At 40.8% G+C, this 14,445-nt stretch overlaps 1 protein-coding gene across 3 annotated transcripts in view; it reads right to left on the minus strand.

Annotated features, from left to right (window-relative positions):
* tln1 (talin 1) overlaps window positions 1-14,445 on the minus strand; it is a 96,714-nt gene that overhangs the window by 47,312 nt on the left and 34,957 nt on the right. For 2 of the 3 annotated variants that reach the window (XM_052050051.1, XM_052050050.1), the window contains 15 exons: window positions 13,684-13,785; window positions 11,561-11,637; window positions 11,153-11,333; window positions 10,132-10,245; window positions 8,798-8,906; window positions 7,916-8,124; window positions 7,632-7,730; window positions 7,212-7,274; window positions 6,295-6,462; window positions 5,494-5,788; window positions 3,027-3,193; window positions 2,516-2,644; window positions 2,145-2,258; window positions 1,138-1,251; window positions 592-726 (listed from right to left, as the gene is read on the minus strand). In XM_052050051.1, coding sequence (XP_051906011.1) covers window positions 592-726; window positions 1,138-1,251; window positions 2,145-2,258; window positions 2,516-2,644; window positions 3,027-3,193; window positions 5,494-5,788; window positions 6,295-6,462; window positions 7,212-7,274; window positions 7,632-7,730; window positions 7,916-8,124; window positions 8,798-8,906; window positions 10,132-10,245; window positions 11,153-11,333; window positions 11,561-11,637; window positions 13,684-13,785 — 2,076 coding nt within the window. The remainder of the gene's footprint in view (window positions 1-591; window positions 727-1,137; window positions 1,252-2,144; window positions 2,259-2,515; window positions 2,645-3,026; window positions 3,194-5,493; window positions 5,789-6,294; window positions 6,463-7,211; window positions 7,275-7,631; window positions 7,731-7,915; window positions 8,125-8,797; window positions 8,907-10,131; window positions 10,246-11,152; window positions 11,334-11,560; window positions 11,638-13,683; window positions 13,786-14,445) is intronic. The other variant, XM_052050052.1, reaches the window with a different exon arrangement.

The raw sequence follows: 14,445 nt of genomic DNA on the forward strand, positions 1-14,445 counted from the left end.
CATACATTTTAGAGACAGATACAGGGACCGTTGCTGTTTTTGTCCACAGGTACACATGTGACCTGCCACAACAAAATCAGTCTGGATTCTCAGATACGGGGCAAAAAAGGTTCAGTAGGTCAAACTTCTCCACTAAAAGGTTCATTACATGAAATCAACAAGTGTGTTGATGCCAATGCCAGTGTGTCATTATCAATATTTACCACTTCAAAAAAAGCCACCGAAAATAGTTTTGCCTTTGAGAGATTACTCCCAAATCCTTTGTAGTAATTGTATGCCATTGTATGCAGTAAAATGTATTGGCATCCTGGGCCTTTTTGTTTTCTTGCCATCCACACACGTGGAATTTGTAACTTTGACCCTCCGAGCATAGCATTGCTGAAAGCATGCAGCTCAAGGAGTGCCAGGGAGGGATTTTGCGTTTCATCGACCTATTCCTTTGTGTGATTATGTAACACCGCTACATCACATTAATCCTTCCATGCACCCTGTAACCTGAGAGCATGGTAAACTGTCCACTATAGTAACCGCTGTCCCTGAAAGGGTTAAAACCAAATCCAAACCTTTCAGACACAGCATTTAATGAGGTACCTTCTGTGAGGCGGTGCGGAGCTCAGCCAAGGCACTTGCAAGGTTCTTCGCACACTGGCTGAGCTGCATGGCAGACGCTTGGTCACTGATGGTGGGAACTGTGGCTTTGGAGGCTGTGACCATCTTTGCACCAGGCTGAAACAGAAACAATTACAAGGGATATTCAGTCTACATGCATATATAATGTAGCTCATTGGCTAATCTAAGGTACAACCGCAGTCAGCGATGATTGCTTTTGACCGGTTCCCATAAATTGATCTATGTGAATTATCAAGCATAACAAAACAACTAAAAAAAAAAGGACATGCCATTAGCCCCATTGGTTGAAATTACCGTATTTTCTCTCATAAACACACTTCCCACAGAGGTGACAACCTTCAGCTGAACACCAAAAAGTTGCTAATGAATGTTTATTGAATCATTCGGACAGTGGCATGGTGCTCGACTGGTTAGCTCATTGGCCTCACAATGCAGGGGTGCGGGGTTTGATTCCGGCTTTGGCCTTCCTGTGTGGAGTTTGCATGTTGTTTGTGTGTGGTGCAATACCTGCAGGAAGTTCTGGCTTGCACTGATGAGGGCCAACTGAGCGCTGGGGCTGTCAGGCTGAGACTGGCTGCCTCTGACTCCTTGAACCAACTGAGGAATTTGCTCTGCAACCACCTGATAGACACATACACAAAAAGAAAGACCTCTGCAAATCTATCTATAGGGGCGGGGTTACTTGCCAGTTAGTGCTGGCCGCTCTCAGGTGTGTTGGGTAAATTTCTCTATATGTGTATATTTACTTTCCTGAAACCCTGGCTGTGGGTGGTATGATAAATAACAGGCTTGGAGAGAAACGAAATACATGTACCAACCAGCTTGTTTATACGAGCCCTGAGCACAACAAGTGGATACATTTTCACAATTCTTCTATCTCATACGGACAGCCTGACTCTACTCACGCAGTCGCTGCGAGCAAATGGAAGTCAAAGGAACATTTTGTAATCTGTCTTCCAAAAGAGGCCCGTTGAAAGCTTGTTTGTGGGCATGTACACGTGTCATCTTATGACCGCTGCTGAGTGTCCAAAATCAAAGACTGGGTCTTCAGAAGGACGCATTTTCAGCTGCATTTTTTCCCCTGCACGATGTCACATCCTCCACATCCATGAGTCTGGATGACCTTCGTCATCCAGACTCATTAACACATTTCAAATCCAGCCTCAAAACACATCTGTTTAGATAAGCCTATTCACTCGGACCATAAAGCCATTATTTTTATTTATTTATTTTTGTTGGGGTTTTTTTTCTTATTTTAATTGATGTTGTTTTTAACATTGTATTCGTGATTTTAACTCCTTGTTGTAAGGTGTCCTTAAGTTTCTCGAAAGGCGCCCACAAATAAAATGTATAATAATTATTATTATTATCCTGCACAACTTGACCGCATGTGGTTTCCAAATTTTAGAAAGACAATTCACCTTTGCTATCTAGTAGTATTAAATGTGTTAAAAAGAACAGATGAACAAAAAAAGTAGCATGGTATACTTTACAATAATACTGTAGGTATTCACCTTGCAGCTTTGGACCAGCTGCTGCTGGGCAGCCTGGTTCTTGTTGGATGAGGCCGCATGCTGGGCTGCAGCTATTGTCTGAGTAGCTGCTGCAGCTGCTTGTCTTGCTGCGTTCTAGCAGGAAAGAAGAAAATCATTTTGCAGCTTGAGTTCAAGTCAAAAGTATCAAGAGCATTAAATTGAGGCCACTAAATGTGGAAATGCACAATGGGGTAAGGAAACATTTGATTCAAACGCTCAAACGTTGGCAAACTTGTGTACCTAATTTGGATTATTCTAGGGGCTTTATTCATTTTAACGTCCAATTTTCAATCAGATAATCCTGGGTGAGTGACATGAAAACAAACATATTATCTTTGAATCTGAGTTACCTCAAGCTTGTTGACCAAACGTTTTTTGATCGCATTCTGCGCCGCAGCATTCGTTGCAATACGGAGACCTTCTGCCGCCTCTCGCAACCTCTGCTGCTGCTCCTCACTGTCGGGGTTTGCTGCAGCGCCCTGAAGGAAACACACACAAATGTCATTTTATGCCATACTGCTGTGTTTCAAATTATGATTTATATCCATTATACATAGATAGAGAGCTAAATAAATGTTGAACTTTTAGGCTTTGCATTTATTACTTTTTCTTATCTGTTTAGATCACTGCAAGCTCAGCATTTTTCCAACTCTGGTACCCCAAGTAGAAGAAGCTACTCAAGATGTAAATAAGGGCTCTGTTGTGTCGTCATGGGAGCGAAATCCAGATTCGCCATTGGTCGAGCAGTTTAAAGGGGAGAGTATAAAGTCGCGCACATGAGCACAACCCCTCAAAACCGGTTAATTTCAGCAACACAAGAACAAGACTGCATAAAGTATGCTAAAAAAAATACATGCAGACCTTGGCCGCCTCCACCATCTTGGCAGTAGCATCAGCCAGAAGCTTGGCAGCTGACAGGAGCTTTCGTGAATTTTCCAGGTCTGACTCTCCCTCTGCATCCATCTTAATGGCATTGACCAGATCAGATGTGGCCTGTGCAAGGATGCGAGCCTGGCGAACCATCTCACCTGTTAAAGAAAACGTCCACAGCCAAAGCTAAAATCTGCAGCTGTTGAATATCCAGTGGCACGAACAAACGGATCAAAACGTCCTGGCCTGTATATTTTCTCAGATCTATAAACCCGAAATAAAAGTTTTCTGCATGAGCAGTAAGATTTTTCCAAAAATTGTGAATATTACCAGGTACATAAATTCAGCCAGTATGTAGAGGACTCACATAAATCTTCATCTGTTTATTACTTTTGACAAGTTTTTGTTTTCTACAGTTAAAATCCTGTTCTTGCCATGCTTTATTGTTACATTGTATTTTTTTCTGGGATGTGCTTTTATTTTAGTGCTTTTCCGGTAGTTCAGGAAGTGCCCATCCAAATCTACTTGGCTCAATGTGAAAAAGTAATTGGCCCCCTGGCTAGATCACAAAGTAACTGTGACTAACAACTGTTTGGGAAATCTGAGTAAAAATTTCACAGATCACACCCTAACAGCACACTTGTTGAATCAAGAAGTCACATAAATAGAATCTGGAAGACAAAGTGAAATAACAACAACATAATAACAACAAACGCATCATGCCACACTCCAAAGAAATTCAAGAAGAAAAAAAAGAACCTTATTGAAATTTATCAATCTGGAAAATCTGCCATTTCCATGACTCTCGGGCTCCAGCAAATCAGTGCCAGAGCCCTTATCCAGAAATGGAGAAAACTGGGAACAGTGGCCAACAATTTCAGGAGTGGTCAACCAGCTAAAATTACTCCAAGAATGCGACGACGACTCATCCGGGAGGTTGCAAAAGAACCTAGAACAACATCCAGAGAACTCCAGACTTTATTGGCTTCAGCTTAGGTCAGTGTTCTATCATAGGAAAGACAATGCCCAAAAATGGCATCCATGGGAGAGGACCCAGCCGAAAACCACAGCTATCCAAAAAGAACACATCTCAGGGTCGTCTCACATTTGCCAAAAGACATCTTGATGATCATCAAAAGTTTTGGAGAAGCATTCTGTGTACCGATGAGTCAAAAATTGAACTTTTTGGAAGATATGCGAGCCCTTACATCTGGTTTAGAAATGGCACAGCATTTGATTAAAAAGAACATGATGGCAACACTTAAGCACGGTGGTGGCAGTGTGATGGTCCGGGGCTGCTTTGCTACCTCAGGACCAAGACAACTTGCTGTGATTGCAGTCAATTTTGCCCTCAACCAGAAAATCCTGAAGAAGAACATTCAACCATCAGTTTGCGCTCTCAAATGCAAAAGCACTCTGAGATCCTGCAGCAGGACAACGATCCAAAACACACCAGCAAGTCCACCACTGAATGAATTAAGTTTCTTGAGAGACCAAGTCAAAGTCCGGATTTGAATCCAATTGAGATGCTGCAATGTGACCTTAAACGGGCAAGGCATGCTAAAAAACCCTCCAATATGGCGGAGAAGAAGCAATTCTGCGAAGAAGAGTGGGCCAAAATTCTTCCACAGCGATGTGAAAGACTCATCACCAATTATCGCAGATGCTTGATTTCAGTTATTGCTGCCGAGGTTGCCACAACACATTATTAGTTTCAAGGGGAAAATACTTTTTCACAGAGGGTCAGAAAGGTTTGGGATTTTTTTTTGTGCCTTAATAAATTGAGTTGTCATTTGAAAACTGCATTTTGTAATTCCTTGGCCTGTCTCTGTGTGACATTAAAATCGGGTTTCATGAACTGAAACCTTTGTGTGTGATAAATATGCAAAGAACACAGAAATCAGGAGAGGGGCAAATTATTGAATTGTATTGAATCCATGCATGTATGTATGGAAGCATTTTTCTGTGCTTCCATTGCAAATAGTTTTCAACTTTTACTGGTGTACAGAACAATAAGATACACTCATGTAGTAAGGACTTAACCTCGCTTCTTTTTCTTTGTTCCTATTTGTTGATTGTTGGACAGGAAATGTCCCCAATGGCGTTTGTGTTTGCTTGATTATGGATTATCAGCATGTAACACTGTTGCACATTGTGTAATCATGCATGTTGCATATCTTCCCTGGTAAGAAACACATTGTCATGCTGCTGAGATGTCACACTATATACAGTTCTGGCCAGAATTTTACAAACACTCATCAAGAGCATGAATGCCATGCTATGCCCGGACTTTGTAATTACTGTATATGGATGCTCGAATCTGTCTTTCTCCAGGATGGCAGTATTATAACACTAATCTTATGTTTAAAAAAAAAAGTACAAATTGGATTCTATTGCACAGATGTTGCTATGTCAGCCTAATGATGTGTATGAGTCCTACTAAACATGAAACACCCACCAGCATTTCCCATTGAGCTGAAGATGTTCTCTGTGACATCCAAAATGCGATCGGTGGCTTCGCCGTGGCGTCCAATAGGATGACCTCCACTGGCGTACTGTTTAATATGCTGAAGTAGCTCGTTTAATGCCTGGGTGACGCCTGTTGCGGCCACGCCCACCTGCTTCAGGAGGCCCTCATCGTTTGTGGCCCCCTGCGAGGCATCCACGCAACCTTCGACTGACTTGGCCACTAGCTTGCCTGCCTCTATCAGCTGTTCCTGGCAAACTGGCGAGCTGATGGTTGGAGCCACCACCTACATGAGAGATGGTAGTGTAAGAAGCATCATAGAAGAAACAGAAGGACTTCAACTCTATCACCATCCCAGAAAAGCTCTCATCACCCTATTTAACCTGATAGGGAACAATTTAGCTTTTTGTAAGAAACTATTTGGCGGGTCATGGAGGAAGAAAGCATTGAAAGTATCAACAGTTATGTGACTAGAATAAATATCAATATATACATTTAAATGTTTTTAATTTTTCATGCAGGATGTGTTCTTCTCTGGGCTTTTCACAATATTGAGGTAAAACTCCATCTTTTTTTCATAGATCTTGGGAAAGGTGGCCATTATATTTTTCATCAAATTAAGCACATTAATGAAGTGATGTGAAACTATATCCATGATTTATAAATGGATGTCAGTCAGGAAGACTAGCGATACCTGATATTGCCATACGTACACCAAGATACAATATTTTGGGGTATAGAAGTGTTGTCCCATCCAGTCTGAATATTTCCGGTGGCGGTAGTCTAACTCACTCTTGTGCAAGCCACCAGCTGAGACGTGGACAAAGCACACTGGGTGGCTGCGGCAATAACTCTGTTCTGCTGGACGGAGTCCTCTGTCTTCTGGGCCACGTTTTTAGCTTTGAGCACAAGGGCTGCTGCTGCATTAGCCACCGCTTTAGCCAGCTGCATCAGCATATCCTGCAAAGGGCAAACATGCACAAGGAGCAGGGTGAGAAGAAAGTTTTGCGATCATATGTTGACATTCAAACAGTGTAATTGGGTTTGGAAATTAAATCAGAAATCAGAAAAGGAAATTAAGAAAAAAAATAATTTTGAGATGGATGATTGATTTAATATTGGATTAGCTCATCTCTCCAAACACCCCCGGGAATGTTGAAATATCCTACAATGATGATTTGTAAGATTTAAAAGGTATCATGATGAAATGATGACTTAATTTTCTTTTATTTTTTTCCCACCCCAAATTTCTTTTCACCCATTTAATACTCTTGGCAATGATCGACGAAGAAAGCCAATACCTTCAAAACATACAGTACATCTCAGGTTTCCTTCCCAATACTTCATCACTGTAGCTGTATATTATAGCGAGCAATAGTCTTTACCTGAACCACGTTTTCAATTCCAATTGAGAAATCTTTGTGTGTCTTACAGACAGTGCAAGATTATGTTTTAAACCAGTAGTTGGACTGGCAAGACAAATGAATGAAAATACACACCCGCCTCAGATGCCACCCAGGAGTAAAAAAAAAAAAAATGTGAGAATGGGTTAATTTTAACGGCGCAATACTTTTACCCTACAGTTTAGTATAAATCAGTTTGGATTGACAGTTTGTCATGATGATAACCGGACATGGATTACGAAATGAATGAATAGATTGCTTTGATTGGCATTTCATCGTTAAATGTCTTCAGCAGACATTTGTTACCATCATTTGACAATAAGTAGGCACTCTCCATCTGGCAGACCTGAAAGATCCTTTACCTAGAAACTGTCAAATATAGAAGAGAAACAAAAGACAGAAAACAGTGTAGCGGTATATACTTGTAAAGCAAAACCACAGGAACCTTACTTTACAAAATCTCAACATTTTCTTAATTTAAGAGCGAACATATTCACGATGACCTTTAAGTGAGATTTAAAGGTTCTTTTCAGAAATACTGTACTTGTAAAAGTCAGTGTCGCCAATGTATTGTGGTAATTTGGACCTTATTACCGGTAATTCTTTTTGGACCAGACTTTTAATAGGCCCTCAGAAACTTCCAGGCAGACTTATGAGTATTAATGTAAAATAATGATAAAGAAATAGCAGAATTAGAACTCACATTTAGAGTACCAGTATACATACCTGGAACTGTGGATCAGTGTCCGTCTCTCCGATGTGTGACAGGAGCTCTCCGCTGGCCTGACCCACATTTCCTGCAGCTTGGAGTAGATTCTGACGAGGCTAAAAAGCAAAGCCATATTTGTCCATATTATTGACAATATTTACTGAGTGAAAAAAAACCCAAACCATTTCCGATACCCTTTACGTTGCAAAAGCGTAATTATCAGATTTATTGTGTGTCTTAAACCTATTTTTTCAGGTTCCTATCATCGGAAAACCATTGATTGATCTCATATGGTGTATACCTCTGTGTTTGCTGGCTGCGCAGTCTTCAGCATGTCAGAGACAGCACAGGCCAGGTTTTTGGCAGCACCTAGCAGCTGCTGTCCATTTCCTCCTTCATCCTCCATGAGTGCTGCCAACAGTTTGACACCCTTTGACATCTCCGTGAGGTTGGAGGAGATGGTGGTCACAGCACAGCCCACTGCTGTGTAGTCTGTCTCTGCTGGGTCACCTGTGGATGGGTACACGGATCAAAATCTATTTCTCACAATTGGAATAATTTTGAGAAGATGTTATCTGCCTCCACTGTTCCGAGCCAACTTTAGAGTGGCTAGAGTCATTCATTATGCAGACCTACGGCAAGGTGGGAAAATTATGGTTTGCAGGTCAACACAATGGCTTCAAGGCAAATAGCAGATTGAAATAAATATTTTAATTTGCATCGTTGGGTGTGTAAACCTGAAAAGAGTACTTTTTAATAAAAAAGATTGTGCTATATCTAGTGCCTAGAAGCGAAATAAGCAAACACGATTCAAACCAAAAGCAAAAGTTTCCATTTTTGATATTATCTGATACAGATGTGATAATAAAAAATGGAAACTATCCGGTCCAGAGGTGGAGTCGAGAACATTAAGTATCGGTTGACTTTCCTGTGGGCTATAAAGCGCAGCACGAACTTTAGAGCCGTTCATATGGAAAATGCGAATGGATGAATTGTTCCTTTATTTAATCTCAACGTCACAATTGCTCCTAATTCTAGTTTGGGTTTCTGACATTGATTCCACACCTTAAAACCATTTTATTGCACGGTGATATCTCTGACTGTGGAAAGCATCTCCACCCAAAGGACTAACACACTACGACAACAACATGTTGACCATGATGTTCGTTCTGAAAAGCTTTACCTGCTGTGAGGTTCACCATGGAGGCAGTGCCCGCTGTAATCGCATCCACCTGAGAATGGATCTCGTGTTTTGACTCGTCCATCTTGTTTTTACGCCAGGCTTGGGATGCCTTAAACACAAGAATAAATACTAATGAAATACGAAGGCTGAGTTGAGCCCTGCAAGGTTTTTGTTTGTGTGGCATTATGCGTGACATGTATGCAAAATATGTTTGGATTTTTAAATAATGAGAGCCAAGGACACTGTTTTGGATTGGCACTTGGGACGCAAAATAAGTAAAAAAAAAAGTTTACGGAGCTTAAGATGTGAATCACTTATTATGAAAATGTATGTGGACATCTCTACTTATTCCCACATCAACCTGTAAAAATATCAGAATGATCGGCCCAATATTTTGTAATTCATGGAGGAACACTACGGCAATATCAGCAAGTAACGAACCATTTGTACCCATTTCATAAAATAAACCACGGGAGCCATTTGGACATTGAAATGAAGATCACATTTCTTTCCATCCATCCATCCATTTTCTGATCCGCTTATCCTCAGAAGAGTCGGGGGCTGGGGGGGGGTTGAAGCCTATCCCAGCTGTCTTCAGGCAGTAGGCAGGGGACTCCCTGAACCGGTTGCCAGCCAATCGCAGGGCACACAGAGACCAACAAACAGCCGGGCTCACACTCACACCTAAGGACAATTTGGAGTGTTCAATCAGCCTGCCATGCATGTTTTTGGAATGTGGGAGGAAACCGGAATACCCGGAGAAAACCCACGCAGGCCTGGGGAGAACATGCTAACTCCACACAGGGAGGCCGGAGCTGGAATTGAACCTGGTACCTCTGCACTGTGATGTCAACACGCTAATCACTGGACCATCAGGCCCCCAAATTTCTCTTGGATGTTTCTTTTGATTTCTGAAGCAGACACCCATTGAACCAGGTGGCCCAACTGAAGCCATGTGTCAGCGCAGCTGCCATATTGGATGTCTCCAATGTATTTGATATAAAATTGACAAGTAATGTTTGTCAAATTGAGTTAGAATAACAATACAAGCAAAAGCAATGGTTCTGTATTACCGTATTGGCCTGCATATAAGACCATCGCAAATGGTCACAAAGATTTTTGCCATACATTCGCCGACAGTTTTAATGATCGCACACATGTTGAAAATGTCTTTGTGACGAGAAGAAAATTTTGCAACTGTTTGCAACCTTTTAGCAACCCTGAAATAAATAAATCTATAATAGATTGCTATATCCGCAATCACTCGTGGCCGAGTGAAATACGGGCTTTCGGGTTTAATTGGGAAGTCCGTGTAAAGGAGAGTGAAATCTTACAGCATCTGTTCCCAGTGGTGGCAGGGTATCAAAGTCATCCAAAGAGGCCTGAGCAGCCTGGACAGCGTGCATACTGGAATTGATGGTACCAGTCAGGGCTTGCTGAGCTGAAGTCTGCAAACACATAAAAATTCCACAGATCACAATCTACAGGTCCTGCCAACACTATAGCTGTTCCATTTGCATACTCTATACTTGAAATGTACAACCTACTACCTGGAGACCCATGAATTAAAAAAATAATATGCCAGTATAAACCAATTGCTTATTGATCAACTTGATGACTTGATTTACTTACAATATGCAATAAAGGCAACTCCACAATGAGAGAGAAATGAAAGAAGACAAAAGATGATTTAGAAGAGCTCAAGCCAACAAGGAGCTCAGCAATTGGGACTTTCCCGGAAACAGGGAGGCAATTGCCCAAGGTCACAGTGATGTGGAGTAACCTCAAGGGTCGAAAAAGACTGCATCTCTCTGTCTTCAAGAAGATGGTAAACCTCTAAGTTGCTCTTTCCTCAGACCGCCCTGCACATTTTTTTTAAACTGTGGGACAAGAAAGAATGCTGTCTTCATCAAAATATTCAAGAAAAGCTGGGTTCCTTGGTCACTGTTTGTACTTATAAATGCATCCCAAGCTTGATGATGCACTGTAAGAATGCTAGGCAACACTTTTGAAGGTGCACAAAATACAACTGTAACTCAAACTGGGGGCTTTTCAAACTCGTATAAAATCTCAACGATGATTGGAATTAAAAAGGTTTCAAAATGTGAGAAAACAATCATAATCTGTTAGAACATAAATTTTTTTTAGAACAAAAAGTTGCAACTAGAATAAAATTGTAACCAAACAAAAGGCATAGATTTAATCTAATAATCTTGTGTTTAATCTAGAAAAGACATTTTGTTCTAAAATATGACCTTATTCTCTTGCTCCCCCCCCCCCCCCCCCCCGCAACATTCACACCAAATGCACTGGTTTCAGTCATATGTGCTTTCTAGTAAGTCATGTTTGTTTCACCAGTGGGGGCATGTGTCCTCTGTGCATCTGTCCACTGGTGATGTGCTGCTTGGCCTGAGGCATGGAGCCCATCTGGAAACTCTCGGGACCGCCTGCTCCCGAGCGCATGATGGCTGGCAGGGCCACTGAGCCCGTCTCGACCCTACCCACTTTGTTGAACTGCTGCTGCAACACTGTTGACCTGAAGTAACGAAAGAAAAAAATAATAAGAATTGAAATTTTCTCCTTGCTTTCATAGCAAGATCGACAGTATTATTGTGGTGAGGCCAGCTTGACCAGTTTCTATTGTATGGTTATTTCAAGGCCCTCAAAATGTGCTGCGTGGATAATAGTACAGTACTTCATGTTTGAAAGAACAAAATGACACGGAGGAATGCTGTTGACGGAAATGGAAGAACACACACATACTTTTTGGGGGACACGGAGTCCTCCAGCATCGTTGACTCTTCATCTCCCTCCAGCCCAAAGTGGTCTTTGCTTTTTTTCTGTGCAGACATTTTTGGCAGATACAGTTGATGTGTATTGTGGATCGATTGTGGATCGTTTAGTTTTGATTTAAAAACACAGAAACGGGATATCAGAGAATACATTAACTATTGCAGGTGAATACTGATACAATGTGAAAAGGTTTTCATTTCGGTAAATGTTATCCAGGGGAATCAACCATCTGGTGAAAACAATGCGCTGCAGGCTTGAGACGGTTATTGCAAATAAGGGTGATGCTACCAAATATTAAACGTTATTCACTTTAAGCCTCCTCATGTCTGTTCAAATACTTTGGCTCCATTGAAAAGTAGATTTCATGTGTTCCACGTAAGCCTTTCTTCAAGAAATTCCGTTAATATTTAATAAAATTCCGTCTATTGCTGCTGGAGGCTGTACATTTCCCCAGTGTGGGACAAATAAAGGATATCTTATCTTGTCTTATCGTTTCAAGATTCAGTTGTCAGTAATCCTCACAACAAAATAAAGAGTTGGGTATGTATGTGCATTAAAAAGTTCAGCAAAGGTCAAATTCAGGTCACCTGAAAAGATCACAGCACATTTTAGGCTCATCTTGAAATTTCGCAAGGCAAAGATTTCTCACTTTTAGTGAGTTGTATACAGTCTATTTTCGTCTGTTCTTACAAAGTGTCACACAAGTATTTGCTTTGCAGCTTGACAGTTTCAACATTTTCTACAACAATTTTCACATTCAAGTTTTGAGGCTCGTATGAATGCTTCCACCCATTAGTGCTGATCTTCACATTATAATCGTTCAATAAGATGGAAAAAATATTAACATTAAAATGAAATGATGTCTGTGACTTAGGTGTTATGTTGTATTATTTTGTCATTTTATGTTAACTGTTCTGTTGATGGCGGTGCGGGCACCCGCAGCGGCTCCTCTCTGTCTCTGTCTCTGTCTCTGTCTCTCTCTCTCTCTCTCTTTCTCTCTCTCTCGCTCTCTCTTTCTCTCCCTTTCTCTCTCTCTCGCTCTCTCTCGCTCTCTCTCTCTTGTGGTTAAGAGGAAAGAAATTTCATCTGTGCTGTAGGTTGCACATGGAACATATTTGACAATAAAGTTGACTTGAGTTGAAGTTTTTGCATTAATCATTCAATTATTCATGTAGTTTGAGATTTTGCCACTTTCCCCACATAAAAAAGAAGTGCTTCACAAAATAGGTACTGTGCCGGCAATGAAAGACAATAAATTCCTTCCGCCCACCGACAGTCATAAAAACCACACCCTGCCCCGCGCCTCAAATCCCATCTGACAAAGCAGTTACTGTATTTTCCGCACTATAAGGTGCACCTAAAAAGCATTCTATTTTTCAAAAGCCAACAGTGCGCTCTATCATCCGATGTGCCTTATTTATGGTGTTACACAGTCTCTTTATATTCCCCATTGAGTTGTTTCCCTGTTATGCCATCTAGTGGTGATTATTAGCAGGAACCAAAAGAGTTCTGCCCGACACTATAATTGACATGTGTATTCACCAACACATGCTCCAACAGACTACTTTGTGTGCTCTGCGCAGCCATTATGAAACATAGATAATACCGAAAGCATAGTTAACTACTGACTAAACAAAGGAAGAAGGCGACAAACAAAGTGTGTGTGCTTTTTTGTTCAATCAATTGTCGACATAACTTTTGTCTTTCATTTATTGTTTTGTAATGCCATTTGTAGTTATATGTTTCATGTCCGTGTTTGTGACCAGTTCTAATGGCTTTGTTGCTGCAGCGGTTGTGAAGGCTCTGTATAAATAAAGCTGAATTGTATTGTTTTCCTCCTAGCGTAGCTCCATCTAGTGGATGCATAGTGCAACCGTAGTCACTATTGTAGCTTCTATTCTATGGGTCTTACAAAGGCAGCGTGCCCTATATGTGAAAACAGTTTTAAAATAGGCCATTCATTGAAGGTGCACTTTATAATCAAAAGCGCTTTATAGTGCAAAAAATATGGTATAGTGCAAAAAACTTTGACATGGCTGATTAGGAATGGATGAGGACAAAGTAGAGCAATATGTAAATCTGCTGTCTGTTACCTTCTTCAGGATGATGTCGATGTAACCAGCAATAAGCTGAGCTATTTGCTCTCCCTCTGTGGTCTGCACTGAGTAGTAGCCATCCTGATAATCTCCAAAATCCTGAAAGTCGATCAAATAACGTCATTCATTTCAAGATTATGCTAGAATGTGCTCCCTCGCACTGTAGAGATTAGTCATTTGTCTAATGCCAATTCACAACAGAAATCTCACGACACTTGACACACAGAATGAAGAAAACCAATGAAAAACGCACTGCAAAAAAACAACTCCACAGCCCCACTGAGTCAACAACTTCAAAGAGATAATTAAACATGCAAGGTAAAATATCGATAATGCCATAAAAAGAGCACAATTTCATTGAGGTAAGAAGAGGGATGACAATGATATAGAAATGAGTTTCATGAGTGAGCGCTTCAATGCTATAAATTATAAAACTGGCAGCCAATGGAAAAAAATCAAAGAAAGCTTTCTTGAAGAAAAAAAAAACTTTTGATGATATGGGATGAGATGAGATTTTTGTACAAATCAAATGAGTCAATGAATGCAGTTCTAAAAAAGAAACATATCCGGTAAATACACATAGATACAGTTTTGATTCTAATGACGGTAAACTTTATACTATTTCAACTTATTTAATTATTTCAAGACTGCACTTGCTGGGCATTTTAGCTTGCGTCATGCCGTGACTCGACACAGCAAGTTTAGTAGGGTAAGTGTTAAAGTGTAACTGCTCAAAACCATTCCGTCATCTTATTGAGC

Source organism: Hippocampus zosterae, chromosome 18, assembly GCF_025434085.1.
Source record: "Hippocampus zosterae strain Florida chromosome 18, ASM2543408v3, whole genome shotgun sequence".
NCBI classification, from domain to species: Eukaryota; Metazoa; Chordata; class Actinopteri; order Syngnathiformes; family Syngnathidae; genus Hippocampus; species Hippocampus zosterae.